This window comes from Ichthyophthirius multifiliis (assembly GCF_000220395.1).
Source record: "Ichthyophthirius multifiliis unplaced genomic scaffold scaff_1120509251018, whole genome shotgun sequence".
Classification (NCBI taxonomy): domain Eukaryota; phylum Ciliophora; class Oligohymenophorea; order Hymenostomatida; genus Ichthyophthirius; species Ichthyophthirius multifiliis.
In genome coordinates this window covers 40,256-53,422 of record NW_004086280.1, presented here as the reverse complement: position 1 = coordinate 53,422, position 13,167 = coordinate 40,256, and the positions used below count along the sequence as shown (strand labels likewise).

Here is a 13,167-nt window from a genome sequence, read left to right as displayed (position 1 = left end):
AGATGCCTCAGATGATCTTTTTAAAAATAAAGATATAAAATTATAATAAGGTTAATTAATTAAATAAGAATTATTAAATTAAGCATAGAATGATTACTAAAATTAAACTAAAAATATATAAAATTAAAACAAATATCAAAATTAAAATGAATAGTCAACAAATAAAGATTAATAATTAAATTAAGTTTAAAATTTATAAAATAAATACTAACTATTTTTATAATCTAATATTATGAATTTAAAAAAATGTTAATAAAAATAAATAATTTAAGATGTTTCTTAATATAAGCCTTTTCTATATAAATCTAATAATAAATAATTTTCAAATATTTCTAAAGATACTGAATCTTCATTCTATTCTGAATAAAAAATAATAGATGAGCTGAAATTTTATAAAAATAAATATGAAAGTTCTTAGATATAATTGCAAAAGTTAATATAAGAACTTAATTATTTAAAAAGTAATTAAAGTTGAATATAATAATAATATTAAAATTTTTTGAATTTAAAATAAATTATAAAATAAAAGTAAATTATAAGATATGTATATGTTTAATAAGTAACAATTATAAAAAAAAAAGATATTTTTTTTTTCTTATAAGAATATAAATTATTTAATTTTATATTTAATATTCAACCAAAATAAATAATAGACACGTATTTAATAATTTATTTTTATATTATATTAAAGTAAATTAATAATACGTTAAATATTAACTAAATGTATAGATAATAATTCTAATGTTTTAATTAAATTAACTTTACTTTTAATAATTGTGATTTTAAAAGGATAATACATAAATACTATCTATATAGGAATAATAAAATTAATAGTATTATAATTAATAACATAAAATTATTATTTTAAATCTACATATCATGATTATATTCTTCTTTTAATTGTATTTTTTATTTTACAGACTTGAGGAAACAGCTTTATAATAATGTTTTGGACACTTCAATAAATATATAAATAATTTTTAGTTTTTATATATATTTTATGTATATTTTTTTTGCTTTTTGGTAAAAATATTTAAATATGTTTTTTTTTAATTTACAATAAAAATATATAAATAAGAAATTAAAATATTTTATATTAAAAAAATCTTTTTTTATTTTTATTTATAGATAATAGAAACTAGCTTTTTCTAAATTTTAATCTAAAAAAAACATTTGGAATAATTTTTAAAAAGAGAAGTACATACTTTTTTAAATAAGTATTTGCCAATATAATTGCTTATATTATCTTAAATTTATACTAAAAAAAAAAAGTGAAATTGCCTAAAAGAGCTAGAAAACTATGTAGTTAAAAAATAAATGCTTCCATTATGTCATGAATTTTATTAATTTTTCCTGATAAAAATTTTTTATTAATGTTCTTATTTGCAATTAATCCTAAAAATAGATTTTTGCTGGAAAATATTTATTTGAAAAACATGATATTCTAAAAATGATTAAATAATATATATATACAAAATATTGTTTTAATTATATATTATTATTTAAAGAAAGAATTCTTGCCTTCATTATACTAAAAAAAAGAAGAAAAATAAAATAAAATTCTTTAAAATTTCGAATTGTTAAAAAGATAAATGCTGATAATATCAATCAAATTTATTATCACTTATAGTATTTTTCATATTTATTTCACTTTTTCCCATTTTCATACAAAATAATTATATTTTATTTAAAATTAATTAATTAATGTTTTTTCATACTTATATTAAATACATAAAATAGAAATTTTAATATTTTTTTTTTCCTTTTATGTTTTATTTTGGGAAGATTTAAAAGATTTTATTTTATTTTAATATAGAAATGAAAAAAATTCATTTTTTTTTTATTAAGATAAATTAAACTAATTATTTGATAATTCAATTAAAGAAAATATTTTAATAGTCGAAAATGGTTAATCGATATAATTAAAACTTTTATTTAATTTTTGTGGTACTAAATAATTTTGCAATATACGTATTTATATGAAATAAATTATTTTATTTTTATATTATCAAAAATCTTTTTTCTTACCTTTGTTTGAGTTTTTAAATTATTCTGATTATTTAAGCACTAAAACATTTTCATATTTTTCGAAATCTTATCTATCCATAACTAAATACTATCCATTTTTATAAATTTTTAATTAATCAGTATAATGTTTTGAAAAAGGATAACCAGAAATACCTGTATCTATTATATAATAGCTATTAGAATTTTATTAATCAAGAGAGGCAATCATTTTATAATTTCCTCCTCTTAGTCCTTCCCAATTATCATTTTTAAGATTGGGCAAAGATAAATGAATAGTATGTTTAGAACCTTTAGATTCCCAACTCCTTTCAAAAATAGGCCATAAATTAGTTTTTGAGAAAGGCACATGAGGGTGTCTATGAGAATGAAGTTTTCCATATTTCCAATCATTAATTTGTCCTCCTAATTTTTTCTACAAATAATTTTTCGCATCTAAAACCGATTAAATAAAAAGAAAAATGCATTAGTTATTATCTTTTTCTTTCTAAAGACCACACCATATTGAATCTAATTCTTTTCCTTATGCCCATCTTACTATACTGTTAAGCTTGAAGTGATCAAACACAAAACTATGAGTTACTTTTTATTTTTCTTATTAATTTTCACTATATTAAGGAATTAACTTCTTACTAATAAAATGATCGATGCTGTAATATATACTACTTCCTACACTGTTTACTTCTACATTGCTATCCCATTTCTTCAATACATTTATCATGGCATCACATTACGTCAAATCTTCTTTTTATAAGAATCTTTGTTAATTTTTTAAAAAATTGAATATAAATAAAAAGAAAATTACTTCTTTTTATTTTTCTCATATAAATCAATTAGAAAAGGAAGAACTTTTTCAGCATAGGCATCTTTAACATCATTTTACATATCTTAAACATGCTCAGGACTTATTTTAGTTCCATTCTTAATATATTATTCGATTATTTAGTTTATTCTCATCCCTCTAGCAGTAGTAGAAATGCTCTAACTTAGATAATTTTTTATATTATTTGATGAAATTTTATTGTTAGCAGTTATAATATATCCTTTTTAAGGATTTATAAGAAGAGGTATTTCATTTTCATTGTTATATCTTAGCCAATCCGAATCTGCAGTAGTTCCATTTTTTAAAAAGGCCCCTTGATTATTAAATTTTCTAATTGGATGTCTTCCAGTACCTATAAATCCAATATCATTATCCACAGTACCAAAATTAACAGCTAAATATGCAGAAGATATCATTTTTAATGAATTTACAACTTAATTTAAAGAATTAGCATGATAGATATTAATAATAGCATCAAAATTAGTATCAATTACTCCACTTGCTGCCCATGAAAAAGATAAATCTAGTTCCTCTTTATATTCAATGTTCAGTTTTTTCAAATTAGGAGTAGATAAAATAGGTCCTCTATGTGTATTTCTTATTAACAATTAAAATTTTTCTTCTACTCCTTTAATTTTAATAGTTTCCTAAATTATATTAAGTTTTCTCCATTCGCCTTCGTAAAAATATTCAGTTTTCTCTTAATTTAGTTTTTCTAAATACAAATCTGAAGAATCACTATACGATGTTGTCACACTCCAAGCCACATAATTTGTCATTCCGCTTAAAATTAATCCTATCCCAGGCATAGAACCTCCTTAAATAACATGTGAGTCATAAGAAATTAGTGCTTAATACCATATAGAAGGTATAGAATTATCTAAATGAGGATCATTTGCAACTATTGGTTTTCCAGTAGAAGTATGATTTCCATGGATTACCCATGCATTCGAGCCTCTTGGCTCTATTAGATAGTCAACAATACCAGTGTTTAGAATTGCTTTAATTTAAGATGATGTCAGAGAATGTTTTTGCTGTTTTTAATTTTAATTTTCTTCTTCTTCAAAAAGGTTTTATTTTTTTAACTCGTCGTCATTCATAATTGTATATTCGTCAAATAAATCTTCTCCAGCAAACATCTTTCCTGCAACATCTCTACCGTATATAATTTTAAGTTTTTCTCGGATTAACTCAAATTACCAATCCAAAGTTAATTAAAAGGAGAGTAGTTTCATTATATACAAAGAATCTAATAACTCCCATTAAACAAACTTTGTTCTGGTTATTTAATATTCTAAAGGCAAAACATTCATTTTTTAACTACATTCATTAATTCCCGTTGTATATGCTTATAAATTAATTATTGTTTCAGGAGAAATTTAAGATATAATATTTTTAGCGGCTCTATTAAGTCCGAGCTCAAGAAACATAATATCCATTTCTAAAGTTGAGTTTCCGAATAATTCACTCATTTTTCCACTTGCTAATCTTCTATATATATCCATATTCCATAATCTGTCTTGACAATGTACATATCCTTTTTGTTTTAATTTTTTTTCTATTTTAAAAATTATTTTGTTTTACCTAAACCAAAAAATGATGATTATAAATTTTAAGCTTTTATATGAGGGATTCCATTCTTATCTCGATATATATATACATTTTAATAATTATAATTATGAATTATTTCTCCAGAATATTATGGACTCCAATAGTATAAAATAATTATAACAGCTATTAAAATTACAAAAAATAATCCTAAAATAAAGTTTTTAATTTTTGAAAATAATTAAGTATTCATTTATTTTATTATTTTAATTAAAAAATTAAAAGATATTTAAAATTAAAATATTAAATAAAAATATTTTATACTAAAAATTAATTAATTTTTACAATTATTACTTTATAAAAATAATTGCAAAATTAACATATTAAATAAGTATTTTAAAAATTTATAATTTCTTATTATAAAATATGTTATTAATTTATGTTATTTATCATTTATATAATATTAATTATTTTAATTTTTTTTTTTATCTGTAAAAAATAAATTAGTATTTTTTTTAATCTTAAATAAGGATGTACTGAGTGAAATTTCAAAAAAGATGATGCTTTTTAAATTTTTTTATTTTTTTTAAATATAAATTTATAACTAATTAACCTTTTTTTTAATTATTTATAAATATCCGATTTTATTTTTTTAATTATGGTATATAATATCATTAAAATCATAAATGAAAATTTTATAAATAAGAGAAATTTCAATATCGAATTTTTTAGAATCTAGTTTAAGAATCAGAAAATATTTATATTTTAAATAACTCATTATTCCTATCAAACTGTAAAATTTATTTGATTAAAAATTCTTTTTTTGAGTATATAGAAATATATTTATTTAGAAATAAGTTACATTTCAGAAAAAATCTCATGAATCTAAATCCTTTTCACAATATTTCTGATTTAATAGATTATATTTTGTATTTAGAATATATATACTAATAGTATTTAGGAAAATTATTTCCTAAATGATTATGAAGATGAAAGCAAGATTTTGAAAAAGGGTAGATTTTTATAATAAAAATGTTGAGAGAAAAAAAATGGACTTAATAAGAAATAAAAAGCATAATAAACTTTAATTAAGATTTTAAGTTTTTCTATCTTCAAACAAATTTAAAATAAACAAAAAAACTAATATTTAGTTTGGTAACTTGGAAGTAATTTACGGTTTTGCTGATATCACAACTTTTTAAACTTTTTCTATACCAATTGATAGCTTATTTTAATAAATGTTTACTAAGTAATAAAATATATAAATAAGACAATCTGGAAGAATAAAATCATTAATTGTTTGTTTTTTTATGTTAAAAAAGAATATAATTCTTATCAAAATAGAACATATTAAATATTAAAATTATTTTAAAATCCATAATTAATTATAAAATTAATGGAATTTTAAAAAAAATATTTAATAGGTTTTGTTAAAATTAAATGCTTTATAATATATTACAAAATATATAATGATTTATTTAAATACATATATAATATTGAATTTTTAATAAAAGATTTATTTCATCAAATATCTTCTTTTATATTTTCTTAAATATCTTATAATAGCATTTAGTTTTAAATATTTTAATTATATTATGGAATTTTTTATTAATTTTGCGATTCATCTTCCTCTTATACACTATAATCTTTTTTTTTTCTTAAACAAAATATGCTTTAATATGCTTATTAAGTATTTTTATTTCTACACCTTATTTTCTTTCTTCAAATATGTATTAATCACTAACATTACCATTTATAAGTTTATAAGTTTCTTCACTTATCATAATTCTGCCTTTTTCTCCATTAGACTCCATTTTATTTGCAATTAGAACATCAGGCCCATATATATCATATCTAACAATATCTGCTCCAATAACTCCTCCGATTATATTTCCAGTATGAATTCCTATTCGCATATCAATATCTGGAAAGCCTTATTTTTAAGATACTTAGATATGTTCTATCATTGAAAAGCCCATATCAATAACATTTTTTGCTTCATTTTCCGGATTTCCTTATTTTGCATTTATAGTTCCCATAACTACATAGCAATCTCCTATAGTATAAATTTTATATACTTTATGTATCACGCAACATTAATCGAATTCTTTTTGTATTTTTTTAGTTAAAAATATAAAAACAAAATAATAATATTTAATGATTGTTTTTTATTGTTTTACTCACAAATATATTTTATAACATATTAAGTACTTTCTCCGGTTCTTAACCAGAACAGTATTTAGTAAAACCAGCTATATCAGCAAAAAGCAGAGTTGTTTATTCAAGTTTTTCAGTAAGTTATATTTACTAGTCACTATAAAGTAATTATTCCATTATATGGGAGGGCAAAAGATTTACTAGGAATCTTTTATACAAATGCCTTTTAAATTCTAAATTTCTTTAATTATTAAAATGCTTAATTTGAAAGTTTAGAATTAAATAATGCATAATGAGATGATAACAGGAACTAATAATTGTAAGGAAAATGAAAGTAAATAATTGAAAATACCCTTTTTTAAGAAATGAAATAAATAATTCAATAAAAATCAAATTAAAGCAATGAATTACTTTTTCAATAAAAACTTAAAAACTAAATTATGTATATGTTAAAAATAAAAAAAAGAGCTTCTGCAGATTATAGACTAGAAGAAAAGCTTTTTCCTCCTTTTAGTTACATACCAGATGTTTCGTAAATAAATATAATATATTGAAGTAAATATAGACAATATATAATTACTTTTATTTTTAATAAAGGATATTTTTAAAGTATATATTTATATTTAAGCACAAAAATAGTATAAATCATTTAAAAAATGAAACGAATTATTATCTAAATTATAAAATATTCAAATGATAACTATTTACTCACAAATAAACAAGATATTATCTTAAAAATCATAAATACATACCATATCCATAATTATATTTATGTATTTGCTTAAAAATTATATATTTAGTTTATAAAAAACTCATTTACTAAATCCTATTTTTGTTTTGTTGTTTTGAAAAAAAAACAATTTTTAAAATCTAAATTATATTAATCTATATTTTTTTATTCATTTTATTAATTATTTTATGAATCTTTATATAACTACTTCAATTATTCACTACTTATATAATTATCTTCATCTTAATTCTTAGTTTATTCAACAATAATTCCTCTTTTTATATCTTCAAACTAAAAAATAAAAAATTTTGATGTCATGCTATTAAAAGAATCAGCATTATTGGTTTCATGAATACTTCTAAATTAATATAAAAAAATAAAATATATTTTTATATTAAAAATTTATTTATTTCTACTTTGAATCCTTAATGGTGTTTTATGATGAACTTTACTAAAAAATACATATTGACTCTTTTTTATTTATAAAATATTTATTATTAATATATGTTTATAATAAAATACATTCTCTTTAAGGAATTATAGAATCATAAGTAATTTTTGTTAATCTAGATATATTCTGAGATCTTATAGTATACTCAGAGATTCTTTTATGAAGAGTAGAAGTATTTCTATTTCTAATAGATTCTTATTGATTATAATATTTAAAGCCTTATATTTTATTGTCAATTTTATTTCCTAAAATAATCTTATTATTATTATTTATGCTTTGTTTATCACTTAAGAAGTTTTATTATAATGTTATTTTATTTTTATATATTCTACTTAAATTATTATTCATTTAAAGTTTAGTATTATAAACAATACTTGACATTATATTATCATTAACTACAATATTTTTTAATGTAATAGGCATTTATTTATTATTTTTTATCAAATAATTTTTATTTTATTTTTAGTTCATTTAATTTAATGTATTTTTATTTTCTAATATCTTATCAATATAAGTAATTGATTAATCATCTTTTATATAGTTAAGTACATTTGCAAGTGTATCTTTTTAATTATTTAGAATATTAACACTTTCTTAAATATGATTAAATGGATTTGTCTTTTGAATTATTTTATGTGAATAATTAGTTTTAAAAATTTTAAATTTATTTTTATTTAATTTTTTTGATATTTCTTCATTTTTTTGATTATTTAATATAATTGTTTTTTATTATTTATTTGAATTATTATTAAATAAAAATTATTCTGGCTTATTATTTTTAATGATTTTTTATTCTTTGATATCTAAAATATTATATAATATAGATTATGAATCATTTTATTCTTTAATACGATTTTAACAATAAAATAAAGACTTTTCTTTTTTCTTTATTGGATAAGCTTTTTTTTAGAAAACTTAGAAAGTAATTAAAAAACCTTTTCCTTTTGCTTCAACATTTTTTTAAATAAAACTTAAATCTTTATTAAATTAAACTTACTATTAAGCATCTTCTGATAAAGTTAAAACACCTGGTTCAGAAGTAATACAAATTCTACTAGAAGTGTTAACAGTATCTCCAATAAGTGAAAATTAAGGTTTATGATAGCCTATAACTCCTGCAATAACTTAACCAAAATGAATTCCTATTTTAAAAATAATTTTTTAACCTTCATCACCAAATGTAAGTGCATTAGTATATTCTAATATTTGAAATCCAAAATTTATTGCACATCTAACTGCATTAGTTTCATCATATCTTCCTTCACTAACTTATTAATGGTTACTTTACTAAATTCCTGCACAAGCCATATAGGTCTTACCAACGGTTTCTATTTTTTGAATATTATTATGAGTACATAGTATGTCAAATGCACGGAAAAGATTATCTAATAATTTAACTACTTCAACATTTTACTTAGCAATAATTTCATCGAAATTATAAATATCGCAAAATATAATGGCTATTTGATTTTCAATTTTTATACTACAAGATTATTCGCTTGAAATTTATTCACGGATAAATTTAGGTAATAATATAGAAAGAACATCTGAAAACTTTTTCATTTCTAATTATATTTTATTTTCAGATAAATATTATAACCTATCAAATTAGGAATGTCTGTATTTATAAATAGAAATAAAAATCATGTTCAAAAAAACGAATGATATTGTATTTATAATGTAGTATACTTTATATTGTATATTTATTTAAATATAATTATTATCATTTAAAAGAGTATATGTGAAATTTATACAATTATAAATAGCTAAAGAAAAATAAATAAAAATCTAAATATCTACTCTAATTTAAAGCATAAAGTATAAGATATACACAAAATTTGCAAAATTAATAAAACTTTCATATAATTCTATAACTTTTAAAATTAGAATAAAATAAATAACTCGCATCAAGAATAAACTGTAAATTGAAAATATAAATAAATTCTCAAAATATTTTGAAATACTTAATAAAACTTAAATAAAAATTAATGTTGTTAAAATTAGAATTAATATCTTTATAATTAAATAATATAAATAAATATTTTATAATATTATAATATACTAAATAATTGTCTATTTGTAATTGAAATTGTCCAAGTAGAAATATTAGTAAAAAAAAAAAATCTATAGTTAAAAATTAGAAAATGCTTATAAATCTACCAAAATATAGCCAATTCTAAATGCTAACTCTAATATATTTATTTTCTAAGTCTTTATTTATAAAAGTAAGTGAAATGGCATTCATTTCCGAAGAAACATTATCTAAGTTAATATTGACCACTTTTTGATTAAAAATTATATTTTTTTTAATTTAAAAATTACTTTATTAAATTAACTCATCTATCTCGCTATTTCCTTTAAAATATTATCTTATTATATTAACTAGACTTAAATGATAATTATTTTTCTAATTTTTTCTTATTTAATCAAATAATTTTAAACGATTTAAAATTGAATACTTATTTTAATACCATTCAAATATTTTTCTTATTTTTACAATAGAAATATTCAATGTTATAGGAATTAAATAAATTACAAAATCAAAAATATCAAAAATAAAGACATTCAAAATCAGAAATGAAAAAAACACCAAGTTGGTATAAAACACACTGAAAAACTCTATTATTTCCCCAAATGCTTTTATATTATTATTTTTTTCTAAAACAAAAATATAAATGAAACTATAAATAAAAAATAAGAATATTTAATATATTATATTAATCAGTGAATTAGAAGGTATAAATTTAGCTATCTAGCACTGAATTATAAATAATTATTATAAATATGTTAATATGCCTATTGTTTAATATCCTATATTTTTTCCTTAAATAGATTAAACCTAAAAAACAAAAGATGAAACCAAAAAAAGAACTAAAGATTAAATTAAAGAAACTGAAAAGATTTTAAAATAAGTAAAAATTTAAGTTTTAATCCAGAACTACTTTGAAGTTAAGTACTGTTTCTAAATATTAAATAAAATGTTATTTTCGTCAATAACTATTTTTTTTTTTTTTTTTCTTGTATTTATTAATTTTTATATTACCTATATCATTAGGGACTTTAGGATTGAAATAATAATTAAATATAGGTATCATAGAAAAAAAGTTAATAAAAAAATTATAAATGAAGATTTCAACAGGTTAAAGAAAAGAATATCCTTCCAAGCAATTATATTAAATATTAAGAAAGGAATATAAGTATAGAAAAAATTATCTATAAATTTATAAATTAATCAAAATACTTATAAAATCAGCTTATCGTCTACTATGAATAAAAATAAGCTTATATATATCCTTAAAATTTCTAATAGAAACATCACCAAAACATTAATTATATTAATTCTAAACCATAATAGAAAAATCAACTTAGTTTGAAAGTGATATATCATTTGAAATAGATAAAAACTTATTATTAGTATTCTAAATCTATAATAAATTAATAAGTAGTTACTTAGTAGAGGAACTTATTTCATATGCAACAAGAAATTTGCAAAAATGAGATAAAAATAAAAAGTGACTTCTTAAATAAATAGGATCCTTCAAAATTAAATCTAAAGTATCTCCTTTAATTATAATTTGAAATTAAATCTGAGATTCTAAATCATTATCTAAATTAATTATCCTGGATTTTCTCCTTTAATATTCATGATTTTTTATAGTTGAAAAAGCAGAATATTTGTTATTTTCAACACCTAAAAAAAAAAAGTGTTAAAGTAATAATTAATATAATAATAAACCTATAAACTAAATCTAAAGCTTCTCTAAATTTCTTTTAATTAAAAGTTTTAAATCATCATAATCTGTACTATCAAAAAATATATTTTCAAGTTTTTTATCTACCTATAATAATTCGCATTAATAAGCAGTAGGTAATGCTTTTGTATATTATTATCCAGTAAGCATCCAAGTTTTAATTTTATTTTTTCGAAGATTTTCTAAAAGAAGGCACATGTAATTCTATTTTAAGTAATATTTTTATTTTATTTTTATAAAAAATATTTAAAATATACATATATACATCTAATTTATTCTTTATTCCTAATATGCAAATAAAGTCCATTGAGCCATCTTGGTTTTCTAATTAATCAAAAACATTTTTAATAGCTTCTTTCTAATTTACTATATTAGAGCATAATTAAGAATAAAAAGTTTTAAAATTTTAAGTTTAAGTTTCATCTAAAACTTTGCTAGTGTACATCACACTCCTTATTCCTTGCTTTGTATTATTATGAATAATTTAAGCTAATTAATCTTTTTAATAATCAATATAATTTGGAACATATTTTAGATCTTCTTTCATTATTAATTCTGAACCTTCTTAAGTTTTAATTAATATACTGAGCCTATCTTTCTTTCTATTAACTGCTAATATTTCGTAAGTTTCTATTTCTTATTTAATCTTTAATACATATTCTCTTTAAAGCAAAAATTAATTTTATAATTAATTATTCCCCTTTTTAATTGAATTACACATAAACATATAGTCAAAATTAGAAGTAAAATTCAGAATTAATTGCTCATCTATATCATAACTGTTTTATACAAGCTATTTATTTTAAGTATTATATTTTGAGACTGTTTAATGACATAATGCCATACATTTTAATGCTTTCTAGATGCTTTTATTTTATTTTTAATCTATAAGATCATTGATAAAATTGTTTTCATTCTAAAAAAATAATTAAAAAAAAATGTTTTAATATATTAAATTGAATATATATTATAAATTTAAAAAATATCAAGCATCTAAATAATTTTCAATATTCCATATTACATTTTTGATAAAAATTGTATAAAATAAAAATAATATTATTAAATTAATTTTATATATTAGTATTATTATAAGATTTTTTGTTACCTAGTTATTATCAATTTCAATCTATTTTTAATAATATATGCTTAAAATATATTTTTTATTATTACACTTTATTTATTCGAATATGAACTTCGTATTTTTTATGACTTTTTATTGTCTTTGAAATTAATTTTATTAAATTCTAATTGATGTTAATTACTTTTTTCATCCAAATTTGAAATATTATTTTCTAAAATTTTGTTATTAATAATTTTCAAAGATTAATTTCTTTTTTTTTATTAAATATTTTAAAAACTAAAATTATTTAAAGATTCTGTATTTTTATTGGAAGAGATACTTTTCCTTTACTAAAAAGTCAACTATTTTAAAGAATTTTTCCTTATATTAATGTATTTATCAGTTGTATTCAATTTCGGACTTTTAATTTCTAACCCATCTAATAAGACATTAGAATATATTTTTTCTGGAAAGTTGGTTTTTTCAATTTTTAAAAAATCTAATTAATGATTACTTTGACTTAAATTAAACTCTTTATGTATTTTTATATTGTTATCTAACATAAAATTATCTGAATATTCATTTTTTTAATATTTTTAGTGGCTTTATATATTTAAATAT

At 18.6% G+C, this 13,167-nt stretch overlaps 2 protein-coding genes across 2 annotated transcripts, besides 1 other annotated feature; both read right to left on the bottom strand. All coding sequences in view use genetic code 6, as the record gives it.

Annotated features, from left to right (window-relative positions):
* Positions 1-2,008: 2,008 nt before the first annotated feature.
* IMG5_129652 (hypothetical protein) lies at positions 2,009-4,649 on the bottom strand (the record flags this gene model as incomplete). The annotated part of the gene is made up of 3 exons (XM_004032087.1): positions 2,009-2,783; positions 2,831-4,385; positions 4,433-4,649. The coding sequence occupies 3 exons, from the start codon at positions 4,647-4,649 to the stop codon at positions 2,009-2,011; spliced, it is 2,547 nt and encodes an 848-aa protein (XP_004032135.1).
* A 139-nt stretch (positions 4,650-4,788) lies between these two features.
* Positions 4,789-4,835: a microsatellite.
* Positions 4,836-5,920: 1,085 nt separating this feature from the next.
* Positions 5,921-11,684, bottom strand: IMG5_129650 (penicillin amidase family protein, putative; the record flags this gene model as incomplete). Its single annotated transcript, XM_004032086.1, has 5 exons — positions 5,921-6,503; positions 6,577-7,641; positions 8,114-9,652; positions 9,699-10,731; positions 10,778-11,684. Coding segments are annotated over 4 exons (4,152 nt in total), but the record flags the coding sequence as incomplete, so codon positions are not given.
* Between the last annotated feature and the right edge of the window lie 1,483 nt (positions 11,685-13,167).